This window comes from Opisthocomus hoazin, chromosome 26, assembly GCF_030867145.1.
Source record: "Opisthocomus hoazin isolate bOpiHoa1 chromosome 26, bOpiHoa1.hap1, whole genome shotgun sequence".
NCBI lineage: Eukaryota > Metazoa > Chordata > Aves > Opisthocomiformes > Opisthocomidae > Opisthocomus > Opisthocomus hoazin.
The window spans coordinates 7,309,470-7,332,724 of record NC_134439.1 but is presented as its reverse complement, the minus strand read 5'-3'; the positions used below and the strand labels follow the sequence as shown (position 1 = coordinate 7,332,724).

Sequence of the window (23,255 nt, the reverse complement as noted above, 5' to 3'; positions counted from 1 at the left end):
ACAGCAGGGTACAAGCTACTGAGCAATTTTCTGGAGTGCGTTGATGAGAACTTCATCAGAGGAAGAATTGGTGGTGGATGGAAAGGTGAGGGGCAGCCTTGCCTGTTGTGATCATGTAGTGTTTGAGCTCCGGATCCAGAGAACAGGGAGCAATGTAAAAAGCAGGACCGCAGGCCTGGATTTCAGGAGAGCAGAATTTGGGTTTTTCAGGCGTCTGCTTGGAAGAATCCCTTGGTTCATGGTCCTGGGCAGAGGAGGGGTCTAGGAGAGCTGCTTGATTGTCAGAGATCACCCCCCTTCAGGCTCAAGAATGGTTCCTTGTGAGGAAGCAGAAAGTCAAGCAAAGGTGATTTGGGAGGGATTTTTGTTGACTTGGTCTTCACTGGTAACACTAGCTATGGATGTCATCTATCTGGATTTTTGTAAAGCCTTTGACACGGTCCCCCACAACGTCCTTCTCTCTAAATTGGAGAGCCATGGATTTGATGGGTGGACTGTTCGGTGGATAAGGAATTGGTTGGATGGCTGCAGCCAAAGGGTAGTGGTCAACGGCTCACTGTCCGGATGGAGACCAGTGACAAGTGGAGTCCCTCAGGGGTCCGTACTGGGACTGGTGCTGTTCAATATATTTATCAATGACATGGACAGCGACATCGAGTGTACCCTCAGCAAGTTTGCAGATGACACCAAGCTGAGTGGTACGGTCGAGACACCAGAAGGACGGGATGCCATCCAGAGGGACCTGGACAAGCTGGAGAGGTGGGCCTGTGTGAACCTCTTGAGGTTCAACAAGGCCAAGTGCAAGGTCCTACACCTGGGTCGGGGTAATCCCCGCTATCAATACAGGCTGGGGGATGAAAGGATCGAGAGCAGCCCTGCTGAGAGGGACTTGGGGGTACTGATAGACAAAAGGCTGGACATGAGCTGGCAATGTGCGCTGGCAGCCCAGAGGGCCAACCGTGTCCTGGGCTGCATCAGGAGAAGTGTGGCCAGCAGGTCGAGAGAGGTGATTCTGCCCCTCTACTCTGCTCTGGTGAGACCTCACCTGGAGTCCTGCGTTCAGCTCTGGAGCCCTCAGCACAAGAAGGACATGGAACTGTTGGAGCGGGTTCAAAGGAGGGCTACAAAAATGACCCGAGGGCTGGAGCACCTCTCCTGTGAGGACAGGCTGAGAGAGTTGGGCTTGTTCAGCCTGGAGAAGAGAAGGCTGTGGGGAGACCTGATTGCAGCCTTTCAGTACTTAAAGGGAGCCTATAGGAAAGATGGGGACAATCTTTTTAGTAGAGACAACAGTGACAGGACGAGGGGTGATGGTTTTAAACTAAAACAGGGTAGGTTTAGGCTGGATATAAGGAAGAAATTCTTTACAATGAGGGTGGTGAAACACTGGAAAGGGTTGCCCAGAGAGGTAGTGGAGGCCCCATCCCTGGAAACATTCAAGACCAGGTTGGACAGGGCTCTGAGCAACCTGATCTAGTTAGTGCTGTCCCTGCTCGCTGCGGGGGGGTTGGACTAGATGACCTCTAGGGGTCCCTTCTGACCCAAAACTTTCTATGATTCTATGATTCTATGATTCTAAGTGCTAGCAGCAGACCTCACACCATAAGTAAAGTAGACACCAGGAACAGAGCTAACATAGCCATGCTGCACATGTTCCACTTTTCTCCCCGTCAATATTACTTTTGTATCACGTGCATATTTCTCTTTGCGTTCCAGCTTTGAAACTTGTAGCCATGAGAGGAAAGTGAGCATTCCTCAACACTTGTGTAAAAAGCTGTTTCTGGAAGTCATCAGCGGAGCAGCAAAGTTGGAGTTTCAGTTTTCCCCTTCACCTTGGCCTGTCTGACCTACAAAACCACAGAAAGCTTGTGCGTGTTGCCTGCTGTCTTCTGAGAGAGCATCACTGAAAAGAGCTTGGTCCCGCCTTCCCTGCACCCTCCGTTCACATCTTTCTGTATATTGATGAGACCCCCCTGAGGCTTCTCTTCTCCAGGGTAAACAGCCCCAGCTCTCTCAGCCTTTCCTCACGCAAAAGGTGCCCGAGTCCCGTCAACGTTTTCTTGGCCGTCACCGGCCTCTCTCCTGTGTGCCCAAGTCTGTGCTGCAGTGGGGAGCCAAGAAGTAGACCCAGTACTCCAGGTGTGACCTCTCCAGTGCTGAGGGGAAGGATCACGTCCCTGTCCTGCCTGCCATTCGTTGTCTAGTGCAGCCCAGGATGACAATAGCCTCCGTTCTCACAAGGACAGGTTGCTGGCCAAGTTTTGTACTCCAGAACCCTTGAGTCCTTTCCTGAGAAGCTTCCTGAGGATGCACTCAATGGCCTCCTCTAGATCATTGCTAAAGATATTGAACAGAACCGGTCCCAATACTGAGCGCTGGGGAACACGAATCATATTGTGGGCACATTCCTGGCTCACGGTCACGTTGTCGTTTTCCAGAACACTCAGGTCCTTTTCTGAGCATTTGTTTCTACCTGAGCAGCCCGCAGCCTGCCCTGGTGCATGGGGTTGTTCCTCCCCAGGTGCAGCACTTTGCTCTTCCCCCTGTGGAACCGCAGGACGTTGCTGCCAGCCGGTTTCTGCAGCCTCTCGAGGTCCCTCTGGATGGCAGCACGAGCTCCCCGCGCCCCCCTCCTCCTCCTCCTCCTCCTCCTCCTCGTCCTCGTCCTCCCGCCGAGGGGCCGCGGCAGCGGGGGGCCGGGCCGGGCCGGGCCGTGGCGGGGCGGGTGTGCTGGGGGCGGGCCGAGGCGTCGGCGCTGCCCCGGCGAGGGGCCGAGGCGGCGGGGCGGGCAGGAGCGGGCCCGAGCGCGGCTCCGCTCGGCTCGTGTGCGGCCGCGGCGCGGCAGGGCGGGATGGCGGCCGGCGTGGGGCCGTGGCTCCTGGCCTTGTCGTTGGCCGCGGGGCCGGCGGGTGAGAGGCGGGCGGGGAGGGCAGCGAGGCCGGGGCTGGGCCCGGGGCTGGGGCTGCAGCGGGGGAAGGGGGGAGCGGGCGGCGTCGGGGGAGCGGGGGACGGAGCGGCAGGGGCAGGGGCAGGGGCAGGGGCAGGGGGCGGCTTTGGGTCGGGCCCAAGTGCCGGGAGCAGGCGCGGCTCAGCCCCGAGCAGGGCAGGCGGGGCATTGTCCCGGGCGGGCGCGGGGCTTTGTCGGGAGCCAGGGGGGTGTCGGCGGTCGCTGTGGCGGGGCGGGGGTCGGCGGGGCGGCGGGTGAACGTCCTCGGGCCGTGGGCGCGCCGTGCCCGGCTGCCTGCGCTCTCCGTCCGCAGGGGCGTGGGCGCAGCTGAGGCTGGTGGAGGCCGGCGGAGGGCTGCGAGCGCCCGGGGACTCCGCGCAACTCTCCTGCCGCGGCTCCGGCTTCAGATTCGAGAATCATTATGTTCGGTGGTACCGTCAGGCACCCGGTGGCAGTCTCCAGTGGGTGTCCTACATCAATGCCTTAGGTTCTATAACAAGTTACGCACCAGCAGTGCAGGGTCGAGCCACAGCCTCCCGGGACAATTCCCGATCTGAGGCATCTCTGTCCCTGCATGCCCTGCACCCCCGGGACTCTGCTCGTTACTTCTGTGCTGTTCACACGGGAACAGGAAATGCGGCTGAGCTTTAACACAAACCTGCTGGGGCCTAGCACAGGGTGGGGGAGTTTCAGGGCAGGTGAATGATGGAGGAGCCCAGGAGTGCACCCAGGGAGAGAGGGGCCATCACTGTGCACCACAGGTGGTCCTGGCCTTTCAGCAAGAGCTGCTTTCTCTGCACCGCCTCTTTCCTGCCCCTGAGTCCCAAAAGCAGTGCTTTATTTTTCGAAGGATATGCAGGGTACTCTTTGTCGCTCAACCAGCCTGACCAGTCTGCCTGTCTGCAGCCCTTCTGCTATCCCTCCTGCCCTTGTTCCCTGGGGCACTGAAGGCACTTGGGCTTTGGCAACAGCACTGCCTGCTTCTGTCGACTGCCAGCGGGCATTTCTTTGTGACAGTCAGAGCAAAGCAGTGGGTTCCTCTTGTTTCATGTGTGTTTCAGGGTGACAAGATCCCAGCAACGAGGTGTGCAGTGTGGTGGTGAGCAGGGAATACTGGGACCTTGCGATGCACTAACAGCTCCAATGCCTCCTATATTTATGTGGCCTGGTATCAACAGCATCCTGCTGGACCCCTGCAGCACTTGCTGCTGAGCAAGGGCTGAGGGAGGCTCCTACAGCCACAGAGCCCCTTTTGCCTTCAAGGGGTTTTCCTGCGAGGCTGACAAGAGCTCCAGCTTTGGGCAAGGCTCAAATGAAATCCCCCTTTCCTCCTTCTTTCTCCCAGCTCTTATTGCTTTGCATGACATCATGCAGTATGAGATATCCACTTGGCCAGTTGTGGTCAAGTGTGCAGCTGATGGGCAACAAGAGAAACAGAGAAGGCCTTGACACTGTGTAAGCACTAAAGTCACTCCAGTCTTCATAAAGGGCAAGAAGGAGAACTCTGGGATCTACTGGCCAGTCAGTCTCATCTCCATCCCTGGAAAGGTGATGGAACAGCTCTGACTGGATGTCTTCTCTAAGCAAGTGGAGGAAAAGCAGGTTATGAGGAGCAGTCAGCATGAATTCACTTAGGGGAAATGATGCTTGAGCCATCTGATAGCCTTCTATGGTGGCATGACTGGCTGGGTAGATGAGGGGAGAGCAGTGGATGTTTTCTACCTTGACTTCAGCAAGGCTTTTGACACTGTCTCCCACAACCTAGGGAAGCTCTCCTATGAGGAAAGGCTGAGGGAGCTGGGCTTGTTTGGCCTGAAGAAGAGAAGATTAAGAGGGACCTTATAAATGCCTATAAATATCGTAAGGGTGTGTGTAAAGGGGATGGGGCCAGACTCCTTCCAGTGGTGCTCAGCAGCAGGGAAAGGGGCAACAGGAACAAACCGAAGCATAGAAAGTTCGATCTGAAGATGAGGAAGAACTTCTTTACTTTGAGGGTCACAGAGCACTGGAAGAGGCTGCCCAGAGCACTTGTGGATTCTTCTCTGGAGCTATTGAAAACCTGCCTGGACACTGTCCTGTGCAGCTTGCTCTAGGTGAACCTGCTTTGTCAGGGGGGTTGGACTAGATGATTCCTGGAGGTCCCTTCCCACCCCTGGAGTTCTGTGATTCTGTGATTCTGTGACTTGCTTAGATGAATGAACACTACCTGACACTATGAGTTTTTACCTCAGGGTCGATGTGACCTTAAGACCCAACCTAAGCCAGCTCATCCTGGATCAGAACACACCATAGCAACATGAAAACAACAGAAAGTTTACTCTTCAATTAAGCCAGGTATACAACTGTGGCCAGAACTTGAAGTGACCAGAATTCAGGATAAATCCCCCCACCTACACGGGACCTGGGTTTAGAAGATCAAATATTGATACGCCACTGACCATAAGTGTACAGCACCTGTGCAAGAGAAGCATGTACTGATTCCGCACAGGACTAGTACCTTCCGATTAGGTGAGCAATATTCACTGATCAGCCACTTATGTAAACCCTGCTTTCCTCTGTATCAGGATCCTCCCATGCATCAGACTAGGACATGGCTGTGCACACAGCTCAAAGGTAAAAGAATAAATTCCCTTGGTAATTCCACACTGAGTGTCCTTGCCTCCTTCCTCGGATGGCAAAGAACTGACTTCAAATAGCAAAGTCTGAGTTTCAGTGTTCTGCTTTGCCCTGGCACATATCACCTGCAAGGATGTGAATGTGCTTGTGAGTCTTTCACAGAATCACAGGAAGGTTGAAATTGGAAGAGACCTTAGAAGGTCATCTGGTCCAAGCCCCTTCCTCAAGCAGGGCCACGTAGAGCTAGTGGTCCAGGACTGTGTCCAGACAGCTTGCAAATACCTCCAAGCATGGAGACTCAACAAGCTCTCTGAGCGTCCTATGCCTGTGCTCTGTCATTCTGACAATGAAAAGTGTTTCTTGATGTTCGGAAGAATTCCTCTGTGTTTCAGTTTGTGCATATTGCCTCTTGATCTTCCACTGAGCACCAGTGAAAAGAGCCTGGCCCCATCTTCTTTGAACCCTCCTTCAGACAGCAAGACTGGAGGCAGCCTGGGCTACAGTGATCATGCACCGGTGGAGTTCACATTGCTGAGGAATATGGGACAGGCAAAGAGTAAAGTCAGGACTCTGGATTTTAGAGAAGCAACCTTCCAGCTGTTCGAGGAGTTAGTCAATAGAACGCCCTGGGAAAACGCTTTCAGGTACAAGGGAGCAGAACAGAGCTGGCAGATCTTTAAGGCATCTTTCCTTGGAGCACAAGAGCTCTTGATCTCCATTTGTCAGAAATCCTCCATTTGTCAGAAATCAGGATAAGAAGGCAAGAGACCGGCATGGCTGAGTGCAAACCTACCTGTCAAAATAAAGGGTAAGAAGTAAATTTGCAGGCAGTAGAAGCAGGGACAGGTGTCCTGGGTCGAGTACAGGGACGCTGCCTGGTTCTGTAGGGATGGGGTCAGGAAGACCAAGGCACAGCTGGAGCTGTGAAACCTCCATTGAGTTGTTTGTGGTCCATGCATTATGGTGCTCAGGACAGGAGATGCCTTGTGTTGTGTGTAGTTATTGGCTGTGTTATAGAAAAGTGTTGCAGTCTGGCCCTGGCCGGCAACAAAAGGGCCACACAGTGTCTCTGTCGCCCCTCCCCCCACGGGGGTGGGGAGGAGAATGGAAAGAAAAAGGCAAAAATTCCTGGGTCGGGATAAGGGCAGTTTAACTGAACAGCAAAGGAAGGGAACAGTAGCAAGAACAATACTGATAAGGAGAATATACAGAACAAAGACGGAAACGCACAGAGCAACTCTCACCAATCACCCCGTGCACTCCCTAGGGGCAAATCCCTTCCCCCCTGCTCAGCTCCCCCACTCAGAACCCAGCATGACTGCACACGGTATTGATTACCCTGTTTTGTTTGGCCAATTTGGGTCAGCCCACCCGGCTGTGTCCCCTCCTGGCTTCTGGTGAAAATTAACCCTGTCCTGGCCGAACCCAGGACAAAAAGATAAGCCAAAATGTAAGAAGAGTCGCTGTTCTGTGTTCTGGTACAGTACTCATATATGTATATATATATGTTCATATAAGTAACTTGCTTGGCTTTAGTGGCTAACTTCACTGAAGCCTTAGGCTGCACGCTGTGAATCTACCACATGGATACAGTGAAATTCCACTGAAGCCTTGCCAAGCTCAGTGAAGGATAGCCCCAAGGACTCAGTTGCAGCTAGAAGACAAGGAAGTTAAGTCATCAATAGACAACAGCAGGGCATCTCTGAAGATAAGCCTGCCCAAAGACAATGATGGGCTCCAATGAGGGACAAATGCCCCCAGACCCAAATGACACCATTGGATCAGCTGCCGCTTGGACACCACTCATGCGGGGAGGGAACTTAGATTGTGGGGGTATAATTGCCCAGGAATTTCTTTGTTTGGGTTCCCTCTCCAGAGGCAACCAGCTCAAGCTGGTTTCCACCGCTGCACCACTTACTAGACTTGCCTGGCACACAGAGACTCTGCTTCGAGAAACCTGGAGTCGAGCCTGAGGGATGAGGAAGCACCCGAGAGTGAGTGTATGTGTGTGAGGAGTCGAAAAGGGGCACGAAAAGGGGCACCTGTCGGCTCACTGGAGTCGCCTGCTCTGGAGTCGCCTGCTGCAAAGCGACTCCGGTCCTAGCAGTTAAGGTCTCGGGTGGTGTGTGTGCGACTCCTTGCACGGAGTGTGAATGCTCGGGCGGCAGGTTCTCCCTTAACAGCAGCCAAAGCCAGCTCTGGACCAGTGGTGCTGAACCTGCAGGGCTGCTTGTGAAGCTCCTTCTGCCTTGGTTTTGTTGGTTCCTGCTGCAGCGCTTCTTGTAACACACATCTCAAAACGTGGGTTACAAGAATTTAAAGGTATAACCATAGCAGCCTGTAGGTGTTGTCTCTTTGGAGCAGGTCATACAGGCTGTTGAAGCAGGTGCAAGAGCAGGTGGGTTGCTGAGGCTTTCGTGTGTCCTGGTACGGTACAGGGGCTGCCTGCAGCGTGAGAGAAGAGGAAGAACGAGCGCTCTCCCCATTGGTCAGGCAACTATTTTGCTCATAGGCATGTGAGTTAGGAGTTGAGTCCCAAGTTACGAGTTGTGAGTTGCAAGTTCCCAGTCGCGAGTTACAACTTGAGTTATGAGTTATGATTTAGAGAACTATTACATTAGAAACCTCAAGAATTGAGTGATAAAGAAGTGAATTGACATGTTAGACTGATCTGTGAAAAGGGGACTGAGCCCTTGCTTGACATGTTTGTTTTCTTTCCTAATGAGCTCATAAAACAAAGTTTGAGTCACAGGTTAGGTAATGCTGTAAATTTGAGAGATCTGAGCGGATCGTGACCTGCTGCTTCAGCGTGGACTTACCCATGGATCACAGTCCTTTCAGGGGAGAATCTGGATTGACACGGCCCTAAACACAGACCACAGTTCTTTCAGGGATGTACCTTATCCACAGCTCACAGTCCCTGCCACACAAGCTCTCACTGGAGTTCCGGCAGGTCCAGTGCAGCAGCACAGGAACAGCGGCGATGCCCTGGCCATCTGCCAGCTTGGGCGCACGTCCGTTGCTGTTGGCAAACTGTTCCCAGGCACAGCAGAGTGAGGTGTTAAGCGCTACAGTGAGCGGCAAAAGCCAAAAGCAACCCCTAAGAAGCACCAGACGGTAACAAGAAGCAAAGCAAGGAAGCCCTGTGGCAAGCACAGGAGCCTGCCAATTCACAGCTAAACAGCTGGAGAGTTATAAATTCGGTCCAGCGCACTCCACTCAGACGCGGCATTTTGTTGAAGCCCTTGAGAACTGTGCTGGGCACCAAAAAGGACAGTTGTCGATGAACCATTGCAGACTGCTAAGCCCCACACAGCTTCTCCGTCACTGCCCCCTCAGCAGGATGGGGAGAGAATCGGCAGGGCAGAATAAAAAGAACACGTGGGTTGAGGTAAAGATAGTTTAATAGTTGAAACAAAAACTGTATGTGCACACCATATTAAGTAAAGAATTAATGAAGCGGGGCTACACTGTGCATAGTGGCTTCTCAGAAGACAAATGCCATAGCTCCAAATGTAACCCTGAGGTTATACAACCCATTCTTCACCAAAACTATGTCACACAGGCAGGATACGGTAAATAACAACAGCAGCTGAAATCCTGCTGATAAGCAGACTCTGGACAGTCCGTCCTTTCACAGAGACTCCACTCCTCTGCTGAGTCATGCTGTGTGCAGGGCCATAACCTGTGCCTGTTTGTTCACCAGTGAGGCTTGTGACCAGTGTGCTGTGAGGAGGCGGTGGTGATGGAGCTGAAGGGATCCCCCTTCCTCTGGCCGTGACAACCTTGCAGGCGTTAGTTGCATTGGTGGGGCAGGAGTGACAACTGCTGTGGCCTTCGCCCTCACTCCACCTGCAGACAACCCGCCCTGCCCCTGCCTGCTGGATGTGCAATGCGGGGCCGGTCTGATGCGGTGTATGAGGGCAGCTCAGCAGGAGCCGGGTGCTGCGACAGCCAGGAAGAAGAGAGCCGAGGGCTGGGGTGGGGGACATGGAGGGCAGCACAGAGCAGCCGTGCGGAGCTGAAAGGGGGAGTTGTGGGGGAACGGGGAAAGCAGTGTTTCCTCACTGTGACTCTTGTCTCCCCGGGCATGGGCTGGGAGTGAGGCCAGGGCGGGCTGGGGGTGCGGGGCACGGCGAGGGTCCTGCGCGGGGACGCTGCGGGCCGAGAGCCTGTGCCTGGCGCTAGGGCTGGGGCTGGGAGCTGGGACAGCGGCGGAGCCGCGCTGGGAGCCGCGGGCCAGGAGGCTTCGTGTGCCGGGCGCCGCGCTCGTCCTGTGCCGCCGGCCCTGGGCCGCGTCCCTCCCCGCGCCCCCTTCCTCCTCCTCCTCCTCCTCCTCCTCCTCCTCCTCCCCCTCCTCGTCCTCCCGCCGAGGGGCCGCGGCAGCGGGGGGCCGGGCCGGGCCGGGCCGTGGCGGGGCGGGTGTGCTGGGGGCGGGCCGAGGCGTCGGCGCTGCCCCGGCGAGGGGCCGAGGCGGCGGGGAGGGCAGGAGCGGGCCCGAGCGCGGCTCCGCTCGGCTCGTGTGCGGCCGCGGCGCGGCAGGGCGGGATGGCGGCCGGCGTGGGGCCGTGGCTCCTGGCCTTGTCGTTGGCCGCGGGGCCGGCGGGTGAGAGGCGGGCGGGGAGGGCAGCGAGGCCGGGGCTGGGCCCGGGGCTGGGGCTGCAGCGGGAGAAGGGGGGAGCGGGCGGCGTCGGGGGAGCGGGGGACGGAGCGGCAGGGGCAGGGGCAGGGGCAGGGGCAGGGGCAGGGGCAGGGGGCGGCTTTGGGTCGGGCCCAAGTGCCGGGAGCAGGCGCGGCTCAGCCCCGAGCAGGGCAGGCGGGGCATTGTCCCGGGCGGGCGCGGGGCTTTGTCGGGAGCCAGGGGGGTGTCGGCGGTCGCTGTGGCGGGGCGGGGGTCGGCGGGGCGGCGGGTGAACGTCCTCGGGCCGTGGGCGCGCCGTGCCCGGCTGCCTGCGCTCTCCGTCCGCAGGGGCGTGGGCGCAGCTGAGGCTGGTGGAGGCCGGCGGAGGGCTGCGAGCGCCCGGGGACTCCGCGCAACTCTCCTGCCGCGGCTCCGGCTTCAGATTCGAGAATCATTATGTTCGGTGGTACCGTCAGGCACCCGGTGGCAAACTGGAGTGGGTGTCCTGGATCAGCCATTATTCATCACAGATTCAATTCGGGCCAGCAGTGCAGGGTCGAGCCGCTGCCTCTCGGGACAATTTGCGGTCTGAGGCATCTCTGTCCCTGCATCTGCTGCATCCTGGGGATTGTGCCTGCTACTTCTGTGCCGTTCGCACGGTGACACAAAATGCAGCTGAGCTTTAACACAAACCTTTTGGGGCCCACCAGTGGGTGTAGATATTTTGGAGCAGGCGAGTGCTGAGCTGGCTTGCTACTGTTTCCAACAAGAGTCGCCATCGCTGCACACCTCTGGAGGTCCTGGCCTTTCTGCAAGAGCTCCTTTCTTGGCACTGCTAAATTGCATCTCCTCAGTTGCAATTTCAGTGTTTTATTCTGAGGAGGTGGTTCATTGTGTTTCTGTCACCTACCCAGGCTGGCCACTCTGCCTTCCTGCAGCCTCTCTCTGCCTTGCCTTGGTCACCTTCTTTCCTGGGGTATCCAAAGCGCTTGGGTTTTGGCAACAGTGTTGCCTGCTTCTGCTGATGCCTTTGTGGGTCATTTCCTTGGGCCATGAGAGCAAAGCAGCGGGGGAACAGCCCTGCTTTTGTTTCAGGTTCATTTCAGGGTGGTGAGATCCAAGCAACAAGGTCTATAGTGTGGTGGCGAGCAGGGAATACCGGGACCCTACGATGCACTTATAGCTCTAATGCCTCCTATATTTACGTGGCCTGGTATCGGCAGCGTCCTGGCAAGCCCCTGCAGTACTTGCTGCAGAGCAAGGGCCGAGGCGGCTCCTACAGCCACACAGCCCCTTTTGCCCGCAAGAGGTTTTCCTGCCAGGCTGACAAGAGCTCTGGGACCTTGATCATCACCAGGCTGGAGCTGGGGGACAGTGCGCTCTATTACTGCACCCTGCAGGGACCACGGTGAGAGACACTTGGCTCATGCCTGAACAACATCAGCTTCCTCCCCTCCTGCTCTCCCCTCCTGCATGTTCATGGGAGTCACAGCCCATCTCCATGGCGAGTCTGTGAGGGAACAGTGCCTGGTGTGAGAGAAAGTGGGGGGTCTCTCTGAGGCTGGGTGCTGTCAGTGGTTCATAGAATAGAATAGAATAGAATAGAATAGAATAGAATAGAATAGAATAGAATAGAATAGAATAGAATAGAATAGAATAGAATAGAATAGAATAGAATAGAAGATTTCAATCGTACGGCCCTGCAACGATCATGTAGTCCAACTGCCTGACCAGTTCAGGTCTGACCAAGTTAAAGCATGCTCTTAAGGGCATTGTCCAAATGCTCTTAAACACTGACAGGCTTGGGGCATTGACCACCTCTCTAGGAAGCCGGTTGCAGTGTTTGACCACCCTCTCAGTAAAGCAATGCTTCCTAATCTCCAATCTAAACCTTTCCTGGGGCAACTTTGAACCATTCCTATGCGTGCTATCACTGGATACGAAGGAGAAGAGATCAGAACCTCCCTCTCTCCACTTCCCCTCCTCAGGAAGCTGTAGAGAGGAATGAGTTTGGTCTTCAGCCTCCTTTCCTCCAAGGTAGACAAACCCAAAGTCCTTAGCCATTCCTCATAGCACACTTCTTCCAGCCCTTATGGGGGGAAACCTGACATGGGAAGCTGCAGCAGAGCAGATTTGTGGGCAGAGAGGAGCTGGGGAGAGGTGAGTAGGAGCTGTTCTGCCCACGTGTAACACCGTGTGTGCAGTGTCATTGCCCATCCTTGCCAACTGGACAGAGGAGGAGTTGGAGCTTTCCAGGAGGGAACTTTTAAATTCATAGAATCCTAGGTTGGAAAAGACCTCTAAGATCATGAAGTCCAGCTGTCACCCCAAAACCACCATGCCTACTAAACCATGCTCTGAAGTGCCACATCTGCATGTTTTCTGAATACCTCCAGGGATGGTGACTCCACCACCTCCCTGGGCAGCCTGTTGCAATGTCTGACCACTCTTTCAGTAAAGACATTTTTCCTAATATCCACTCTGAACCTGGCGCAACTGGAGGACATTTCCTCTCGTCCTATTGTAAGTTACTGGGGAGAAGAGATTAATACCTGCCTGTTGGCCAGGGCTATGTCCAGGCAGCTTTTGAGTCTCTCCAAGCATGGAGACTCCACAAGCTTTCTGGGCAACCTGCACCAGTGCTTGCTCACCCACACACTAAAAAATTGTTTTCTGGAGTTCAGAGGGATACCTTGAGCTATCGCAGCCTGTTCATCCTTATGTCCTGGGATTTCAGGTGCCCTTTCTCAGGTGCAGACCTCTAGCCCATGGTAGGGAAGGTCTCAGAGATGCCTGTCACATATCTGGTGTACGCGTCAGCGACAGCAGGTACTCGTGGGGAATGCGTGAGTCCATCAGACTCCTGGCAGAGACCTGCAGCATGTAGTGCTGCAGTATCCTCTCACAGGACTCCAGCACATTACTTCATCCTTCCAGACCCGAGTCACCCGCTCTGCAGAGCCCTCCAGGAACCCGCACTCCCTGGAAGTGCTCTTTCCGTCGGCTGCAGACATGGCCACATATTAGTGCAGCACCAGAGAGCTGGAAAAGGGCACAGTGTTTGAAACACAGGCAGAGTGAGGGCAGAAGTGGTAGGAGAGGGGGTTAAATCCAGCCAGCTCTTTTGTGGTTGGCGGCAAGAAGGCTTCTCAAGACTAGTCTTGTCTGGCTTTTCCCAGAAGCAGGCACAGAGGTGCTGGCAGCGGCGGAGTCTCCCACAAGCACACACAAAACCCTTCGCATGTTATTACCCTTCTTTCTTCCTTCTCAGTCTCTCCCACAGGCACAAAGTGAGAGGGAAAGAGACTTATTTTAGGAAGAACAGCAACCATTGAAGAACTAAACTCTGAACATGGAAAGCCAGAGCTGAGTCGCGTTTTGAAACCTCATCTTGTTCAGGGAGCCCCAGAGCAGTGCGACAGCTGGGCTGCAGAGCAGCTTTTCCCCTGAACACGATGAATAGTCTCTTCGTTGTCTTGTTAGTGTTGGCTCCATTTGCGTATATGCTCATGTGTGTACACTGAGGGACAGCGTGGATTTTTGTGAGAAACCCCAAGAAGGAGGATATGGGGTGTGCCCTGTGCCAGAACAACATTCCAGCCCTCCATGTGTTTGGGGGCTGTAGGGAACTCGGCATGTCCAACCACACTGGAGCAGCTCCAAGTGTCCCTGGGCGCCTTAGGCTACCCTCGCCCTGCATCACTGTGCTTCTTTTCCCAGCCTCAAGCCTCCAGTTTCGATGGGTTCTTCTACCCTCTTGTCATGGTTTAGCCTGGCTGGATGCTGGGTGCCCACCAAAGCCGCTCTATCACTCCCCCTCGTCAACTGGACAAGGGAGAAAAAATAATGACAAAAAGCTTGTGGGTCAAGATAAGGACAGGGAGATCACTCAGCTGTTGCCATCATGGGCAAAACAGACTTGACTTGAAGAAACTAGTTTAATTTGTTACTAATCAATTGAGAGTAAGATAACGAGAGATGAAACCAAATGTTAAAAGCACCTTCCCCTCACCCCTCCCTTCCTCCTGGGCTTGAATTTACTGTCAAATCCTCTACCTCCTCGCCTTGAGTGGCAGAGGGGGATGGGTCCTGCCAGCAAGCTTGCTCCCTCGTGGGCTTCTCTCTCCATGGGTCCGCAGGGCACTGTGAGCAGACTGTTCCACTGAGGGCTCCACATGGGGTCACAGCTTCCTTCGGGCATTCACCTGCTCCAGCTTGTGGTCCTCCATGGCTACAGGTGCATATCTGCTCCACTGTGGATGTCCATGGGCTGCAGGCAGACAGCCTGCCTCACAATGGTCTTCACCACAAGCTGCAGGGGAACCTCTGCTCTGGTGCCTGGAGCACCTCTTCCCCCTCCTTCTTCCCTGACCTTGGTGTCTGCAGAGTTATTTCTCTCACATATTCTCACTACTCTGTCCGGCTTCACATGCTACCACACAGGATTTTTTTCCCTTTTTCAATATGTGATCACAGAGGCACAACCATCATCGCTGATTGGCTTGGCCTAGGCCAGTGGCAGGTCCATCTTGGAGCCAGCTGGCATTGTCTCTACTGGAAACAGGAGAAGCTTCTAGCAGCTCCTCAGAGCAGCCACACCTGCAGCTCCACTGCTACCAAAATGCTGCCATGCAAACCCACTGCACCTCTGCAACTGCCCTTCCCACACCTCTCCTGCATCCCTTCCGCAGGGGGCCATGTTGGAGCATCCACTAAAAGGGAGGCGAGGAATAGGATTCCAACAGTTTGTGGAGTGGGCAGTGTTTCCCAAAATGCTGGTACCTGTCAAGACAGTGACATTGTGTCAGGGCTCAGTAGGTGTCCCAACCTGTGGCTGCAAAGGTCCTAAGGGGATCTCTGGGTTCTTGCTGGGTAGGATGAGCAAAGAGAGGGGTGTGTTCCTGCTCTGCTGAGGAACCCCAACAGCATGGTCCCTGCCAAGTCCTTTGCACATGAGTGTTGGGGTATGAGCTGGGGGGCTTGAGCCTGCATATCTACCGCAGAGCTGCAGCACCAAACTTATCCTGGATCTCAGCTGCCCAGAGCCCTGTAGGTCCTCTGCTGCTTGGATGGCCTTGGAGGGCTTTGATGGGAAGAGGCAGCTGGAGCAGTGTCATCACGAGGGAGCAAGTTGCGGAGTAGGGTGCTTGGCCAGCGTGGAGGGAGGAGAAAGCGGTGAACGTCTGCCTAGAGGTACCCTGTAGAAGCGGAGCTGGGCTTAACGGGGTTCCATATGGGAGCAATAGAACAGCACTAAGGGACATGGCCCCAGTGGGAGGACAACCTGCCACCGCCGGGCCAGCTCCAAGGTCCCACCAGCACCCAGCTGTCCTTCCTCAGAAGAAGGGTGGGTGGCCCCACAGCAACACATCACCTTTTGCCCACCAGGGGCTTTCCTGACAAACCAGCACATATTGTTGCACCTGCAGGGTGAGAGACACCAGGAGTCCACCAACAACATCAACTTCTTCTGCTCCCCCAGCCCCCGCCTCCCGCCTTCATTGTTGTCATAGGCTGAGGGAGGGACTAGGAGGGACTAGGACTGACTGCAGTCACAGAGGCACAGACCCGGAAGACGTGGGTAGAGCTGTTGTGCGCTGCTCCGCCATCTTGGGGCCTAACGCTTGGCAACAGGGCTGGACACTCTGCTCAAGGTGCACTGCAACCCATCTTTCAAAGATCAACCAGGTCGAGGACGGCAGCCTAGGGCCCAATTGCCACTTTCTTCTGAGAGGACCTTGTCACTCCTGTGCTCATTCAGAGCAGTTTCAGTGAGAAGAGAGTGGGTTCCTCACCATCCCATCTTGGCAAAGACACAGGGATTTGTGCCACATGGTGTAAAACCTTCCTTCTTTGAATGGGAAAATCAGACAGGTCTTCCTGTCTGTCAGAGAGGAGGAGGGAGGGAAACGTGGTGTCTCCCTCCTCATGAGCTGTGATTGCTGGTACTAGCTCTATTGCTCTGTTCATCCTTGGGCAGAATGCTTTAGACCTCCCACGGGTCCAGTGCTATCACAATGCCCCCACCTGTGTTACTCTGACCTTTGCTCATTCTTGGAGTGATCATGGCTTGTTCTTGCTCTCTGCAGCAGTCACTGGCCAGGTGGCCTTGGAGCAATTTACCAGGGAACTGGCCGTGCGAGAGGGAGATGGAGTCACCTTCCAGTGCAGCATGAGTGGAGAGAGAATGAGCAGCTACTACATGTCCTGGTAATGGCAGGGGCCACGTGGCACTCTGGACTGGGTTTACAAGGAAGGTGATGTCGATGGAGATGGTTTCCAGGATCTCTTTAAGGGATCAGTGGAGACCTCCCAGAATAGATTTCACACTGCATGTCCAGGCAGCAAAGCTTGGGGATGAAGCAGTGTATTACTGTGGTGCTGGGCTTACCCTGGAGCATCTCTGCAGCAGAGTGGACCAAAAAATGACTGATATAGAAAATAAACTTCTCAGCATTTCTTTCTAACAGCTGGTAACCAGATACTGGTGTCACACAATGGCAGGTGCAGAAAACCAGACTTTGGCCTGCTCACAGGAAAATGTATTAAAGAGCAGTATGGTTGAAGGGCCGAGACCATTTATGATCTCTTAGAATTCACATTTATGATCTGTTAAGATGCACATTGCCTTTGGTCCTGACCAGCATGGCCCAGTTTTTTCTTCTGTGGCTTGTTGTAAGACTGTGGGAGCACGGACATATGGTGGGGTAGCTTATAGAAGTGCTGTGGTGGATGGAGCCAGACAACTGTAAGAAGTCTCACGTTCATTCACCCTGGTCCTCATGGCATATGTGAACCATAGCAGATGTTGTCTGGTAGGTCAGCACAGCAGGGTACAAGCTACTGAGCAATTTTCTGGAGTGCGTTGATGAGAACTTCATCAGAGGAAGAATTGGTGGTGGATGGAAAGGTGAGGGGCAGCCTTGCCTGTTGTGATCATGTAGTGTTTGAGCTCCGGATCCAGAGAACAGGGAGCAATGTAAAAAGCAGGACCGCAGGCCTGGATTTCAGGAGAGCAGAATTTGGGTTTTTTAGGTGTCTGCTTGGAAGAATCCCTTGGTTCATGGTCCTGGGCAGAGGAGGGGTCTAGGAGAGCTGCTTGATTGTCAGAGATCACCCCCCTTCAGGCTCAAGAATGGTTCCTTGTGAGGAAGCAGAAAGTCAAGCAAAGGTGATTTGGGAGGGATTTTTGTTGACTTGGTCTTCACTGGTAACACTAGCTATGGATGTCATCTATCTGGATTTTTGTAAAGCCTTTGACACGGTCCCCCACAACGTCCTTCTCTCTAAATTGGAGAGCCATGGATTTGATGGGTGGACCGTTCGGTGGATAAGGAATTGGTTGGATGGCTGCAGCCAAAGGGTAGTGGTCAACGGCTCAATGTCCGGATGGAGACCAGTGACAAGTGGAGTCCCTCAGGGGTCCGTACTGGGACCGGTGTTGTTCAATATATTTATCAATGACATGGACAGCGACATTGAGTGTACCCTCAGCAAGTTTGCAGATGACACCAAGCTGAGTGGTACGGTCGAGACACCAGAAGGACGGGATGCCATCCAGAGGGACCTGGACAAGCTGGAGAGGTGGGCCTGTGTGAACCTCTTGAGGTTCAACAAGGCCAAGTGCAAGGTCCTACACCTGGGTCGGGGTAATCCCCGCTATCAATACAGGCTGGGGGATGAAAGGATCGAGAGCAGCCCTGCTGAGAGGGACTTGGGGGTACTGATAGACAAAAGGCTGGACATGAGCTGGCAATGTGCGCTGGCAGCCCAGAGGGCCAACCGTGTCCTGGGCTGCATCAGGAGAAGTGTGGCCAGCAGGTCGAGAGAGGTGATTCTGCCCCTCTACTCTGCTCTGGTGAGACCTCACCTGGAGTCCTGCGTTCAGCTCTGGAGCCCTCAGCACAAGAAGGACATGGAACTGTTGGAGCGGGTTCAAAGGAGGGCTACAAAAATGACCCGAGGGCTGGAGCACCTCTCCTGTGAGGACAGGCTGAGAGAGTTGGGCTTGTTCAGCCTGGAGAAGAGAAGGCTGTGGGGAGACCTGATTGCAGCCTTTCAGTACTTAAAGGGAGCCTATAGGAAAGATGGGGACAATCTTTTTAGTAGAGACAACAGTGACAGGACGAGGGGTGATGGTTTTAAACTAAAACAGGGTAGGTTTAGGCTGGATATAAGGAAGAAATTCTTTACAATGAGGGTGGTGAAACACTGGAAAGGGTTGCCCAGAGAGGTAGTGGAGGCCCCATCCCTGGAAACATTCAAGACCAGGTTGGACAGGGCTCTGAGCAACCTGATCTAGTTAGTGCTGTCCCTGCTCGCTGTGGGGGGGTTGGACTAGATGACCTCTAGGGGTCCCTTCCGACCCAAAACTTTCTATGATTCTATGATTCTATGATTCTAAGTGCTAGCAGCAGACCTCACACTATAAGTAAAGCAGACACCAGGAACAGAGCTAACATAGCCATGCTGCACATGTTCCACTTTTCTCCCCGTCAATATTACTTTTGTATCACGTGCATATTTCTCTTTGCGTTCCAGCTTTGAAACTTGTAGCCATGAGAGGAAAGTGAGCATTCCTCAACACTTGTGTAAAAAGCTGTTTCTGGTAGTCATCAGCGGAGCAGCAAAGTTGGAGTTTCAGTTTTCCCCTTCACCTTGGCCTGTCTGACCTACAAAACCACAGAAAGCTTGTGCGTGTTGCCTGCTGTCTTCTGAGAGAGCATCACTGAAAAGAGCTTGGTCCTGCCTTCCCTGCACCCTCCGTTCACATCTTTCTGTATATTGATGAGACCCCCCTGAGGCTTCTCTTCTCCAGGGTAAACAGCCCCAGCTCTCTAAGCCTTTCCTCACGCAAAAGGTGCCCGAGTCCCGTCAACATTTTCTTGGCCGTCACCGGCCTCTCTCCTGTGTGCCCAAGTCTGTGCTGCAGTGGGGAGCCAAGAAGTCGACCCAGTATTCTAGGTGTGACCTCTCCAGTGCTGAGGGGAAGGATCACGTCCCTGTCCTGCCTGCCATTCGTTGTCTAGTGCAGCCCAGGATGACAATAGCCTCCGTTCTCACAAGGACAGGTTGCTGGCCAAGTTTTGTACTCCAGAACCCTTGAGTCCTTTCCTGAGAAGCTTCCTGAGGATGCACTCAATGGCCTCCTCTAGGTCATTGCTAAAGATATTGAACAGAACCAGTCCCAATACTGAGCGCTGGGGAACACGATTCATATTGTGGGCACATTCCTGGCTCACGGTCACGTTGTCGTTTTCCAGAACACTCAGGTCCTTTTCTGAGCATTTGTTTCTACCTGAGCAGCCCGCAGCCTGCCCTGGTGCATGGGGTTGTTCCTCCCCAGGTGCAGCACTTTGCTCTTCCCCCTGTGGAACCGCAGGACGTTGCTGCCAGCCGGTTTCTGCAGCCTCTCGAGGTCCCTCTGGATGGCAGCACGAGCTCCCCGCGCCCCCCTCCTCCTCCTCCTCTTCCTCCTCCTCCTCCTCCCGCCGAGGGGCCGCGGCAGCGGGGGGCCGGGCCGGGCCGGGCCGTGGCGGGGCGGGTGTGCTGGGGGCGGGCCGGGGCGTCGGCGCTGCCCCGGCGAGGGGCCGAGGCGGCGGGGCGGGCAGGAGCGGGCCCGAGCGCGGCTCCGCTCGGCTCGTGTGCGGCCGCGGCGCGGCAGGGCGGGATGGCGGCCGGCGTGGGGCCGTGGCTCCTGGCCTTGTCGTTGGCCGCGGGGCCGGCGGGTGAGAGGCGGGCGGGGAGGGCAGCGAGGCCGGGGCTGGGCCCGGGGCTGGGGCTGCAGCGGGGGAAGGGGGGAGCGGGCGGCGTCGGGGGAGCGGGGGACGGAGCGGCAGGGGCAGGGGCAGGGGCAGGGGGCGGCTTTGGGTCGGGCCCAAGTGCCGGGAGCAGGCGCGGCTCAGCCCCGAGCAGAGCAGGCGGGGCATTGTCCCGGGCGGGCGCGGGGCTTTGTCGGGAGCCAGGGCGGTGTCGGCGGTCGCTGTGGCGGGGCGGGGGTCGGCGGGGCGGCGGGTGAACGTCCTCGGGCCGTGGGCGCGCCGTGCCCGGCTGCCTGCGCTCTCCGTCCGCAGGGGCGTGGGCGCAGCTGAGGCTGGTGGAGGCCGGCGGAGGGCTGCGAGCGCCCGGGGACTCCGCGCAACTCTCCTGCCGCGGCTCCGGCTTCCGATTCGAGAATCATTATGTTCGGTGGTACCGTCAGGCACCCGGTGGCAAACTGGAGTGGGTGTCCTGGATCAGCCATTATTCATCACAGATTCAATTCGGGCCAGCAGTGCAGGGTCGAGCCGCTGCCTCTCGGGACAATTTGCGGTCTGAGGCATCTCTGTCCCTGCATCTGCTGCATCCTGGGGATTGTGCCTGCTACTTCTGTGCCGTTCGCACGGTGACACAAAATGCAGCTGAGCTTTAACACAAACCTTTTGGGGCCCACCAGTGGGTGTAGATATTTTGGAGCAGGCGAGTGCTGAGCTGGCTTGCTGCTGTTTTCAACAAGAGTCGCCATCGCTGCACACCTCTGGAGGTCCTGGCCTTTCTGCAAGAGCTCCTTTCTTGGCACTGCTAAATTGCATCTCCTCAGTTGCAATTTCAGTGTTTTATTCTGAGGAGGTGGTTCAGTGTGTTTCTGTCACCTACCCAGGCTGGCCACTCTGCCTTCCTGCAGCCTCTCTCTGCCTTGCCTTGGTCACCTTCTTTCCTGGGGTATCCAAAGCGCTTGGGTTTTGGCAACAGTGTTGCCTGCTTCTGCTGATGCCTTTGTGGGTCATTTCCTTGGGCCATGAGAGCAAAGCAGCGGGGGAACAGGCCTGCTTTTGTTTCAGGTTCATTTCAGGGTGGTGAGATCCAAGCAACAAGGTCTATAGTGTGGTGGCGAGCAGGGAATACCGGGACCCTACGATGCACTTATAGCTCTAATGCCTCCTATATTTACGTGGCCTGGTATCGGCAGCGTCCTGGCAAGCCCCTGCAGTACTTGCTGCAGAGCAAGGGCCGGGGGGGCTCCTACAGCCACACAGCCCCTTTTGCCCGCAAGAGGTTTTCCTGCCAGGCTGACAAGAGCTCTGGGACCTTGATCATCACCAGGCTGGAGCTGGGGGACAGTGCGCTCTATTACTGCACCCTGCAGGGACCACGGTGAGAGACACTTGGCTCATGCCTGAACAACATCAGCTTCCTCCCCTCCTGCTCTCCCCTCCTGCATGTTCATGGGAGTCACAGCCCATCTCCGTGGCGAGTCTGTGAGGGAACAGTGCCTGGTGTGAGAGAAAGTGGGGGGTCTCTCTGAGGCTGGGTGCTGTCAGTGGTTCATAGAATAGAATAGAATAGAATAGAATAGAATAGAATAGAATAGAATAGAATAGAATAGAATAGAATAGAATAGACGATTTCAATCATACGGCACTGCAACGATCATGTAGTCCAACTGCCTGACCAGTTCAGGTCTGACCAAGTTAAAGCATGCTCTTAAGGGCATTGTCCAAATGCTCTTAAACACTGACAGGCTTGGGGCATTGACCACCTCTCTAGGAAGCCGGTTGCAGTGTTTGACCACCCTCTCAGTAAAGCAATGCTTCCTAATCTCCAATCTAAACCTTTCCTGGGGCAACTTTGAACCATTCCTATGCGTGCTATCAGTGGATACGAAGGAGAAGAGATCAGAACCTCCCTCTCTCCACTTCCCCTCCTCAGGAAGCTGTAGAGAGGAATGAGTTTGCTCTTCAGCCTCCTTTCCTCCAAGGTAGGCAAACCCAAAGTCCTTAGCCATTCCTCATACCACACTTCTTCCAGCCCTTATGGGGGGAAACCTGACATGGGAAGCTGCAGCAGAGCAGATTTGTGGGCAGAGAGGAGCTGGGGAGAGGTGAGTAGGAGCTGTTCTGCCCATGTGTAACACCGTGTGTGCAGTGTCATTGCCCATCCTTGCCAACTGGACAGAGGAGGAGTTGGAGCTTTCCAGGAGGGAACTTTTAGATTCATAGAATCCTAGGTTGGAAAAGACCTCTAAGATCATGAAGTCCAGCTGTCACCCCAAAACCACCATGCCTACTAAACCATGCTCTGAAGTGCCACATCTGCATGTTTTCTGAATACCTCCAGGGATGGTGACTCCACCACCTCCCTGGGCAGCCTGTTGCAATGTCTGACCACTCTTTCAGTAAAGACATTTTTCCTAATATCCACTCTGAACCTGGCGCAACTGGAGGACATTTCCTCTCGTCCTATTGTAAGTTACTGGGGAGAAGAGATTAATACCTGCCTGTTGGCCAGGGCTATTTCCAGGCAGCTTTTGAGTCTCTCCAAGCACAGAGACTCCACAAGCTTTCTGGGCAACCTGCACCAGTGCTTGCTCACCCACACACTAAAAAATTGTTTTCTGGAGTTCAGAGGGATACCTTGAGCTATCGCAGCCTGTTCATCCTTATGTCCTGGGATTTCAGGTGCCCTTTCTCAGGTGCAGACCTCTAGCCCATGGTAGGGAAGGTCTCAGAGATGCCTGTCACATATCTGGTGTACACGTCAGCGACAGCAGGTACTCGTGGGGAATGCGTGAGTCCATCAGACTCCTGGCAGAGACCTGCAGCATGTAGTGCTGCAGTATCCTCTCACAGGACTCCAGCACATTACTTCATCCTTCCAGACCCGAGTCACCGGCTCTGCAGAGCCCTCCAGGAACCCGCACTCCCTGGAAGTGCTCTTTCCGTCGGCTGCAGACATGGCCACCTATTAGTGCAGCACCAGAGAGCTGGAAAAGGGCACAGTGTTTGAAACACAGGCAGAGTGAGGGCAGAAGTGGTAGGAGAGGGGGTTAAATCCAGCCAGCTCTTTTGTGGTTGGCGGCAAGAAGGCTTCTCAAGACTAGTCTTGTCTGGCTTTTCCCAGAAGCAGGCACAGAGGTGCTGGCAGCGGCGGAGTCTCCCACAAGCACACACAAAACCCTTCGCATGTTATTACCCTTCTTTCTTCCTTCTCAGTCTCTCCCACAGGCACAAAGTGAGAGGGAAAGAGACTTATTTTAGGAAGAACAGCAACCATTGAAGAACTAAACTCTGAACATGGAAAGCCAGAGCTGAG

At 55.0% G+C, this 23,255-nt stretch overlaps 1 protein-coding gene and 2 gene segments (V, D, J or C); all 3 read left to right on the top strand.

Annotated features, from left to right (window-relative positions):
- LOC104330583 (M1-specific T cell receptor alpha chain-like) overlaps nt 1-23,255 on the top strand; it is a 215,742-nt gene that overhangs the window by 75,328 nt on the left and 117,159 nt on the right. The window lies entirely within an intron of this gene.
- On the top strand, nt 2,852-3,598 carry LOC142364194 (Ig heavy chain V region C3-like). The segment is given in 2 exon segments: nt 2,852-2,909; nt 3,261-3,598. Coding segments are annotated over 2 exon segments (396 nt in total).
- On the top strand, nt 19,855-20,595 carry LOC142364193 (Ig heavy chain V region 6.96-like). The segment is given in 2 exon segments: nt 19,855-19,912; nt 20,258-20,595. Coding segments are annotated over 2 exon segments (396 nt in total).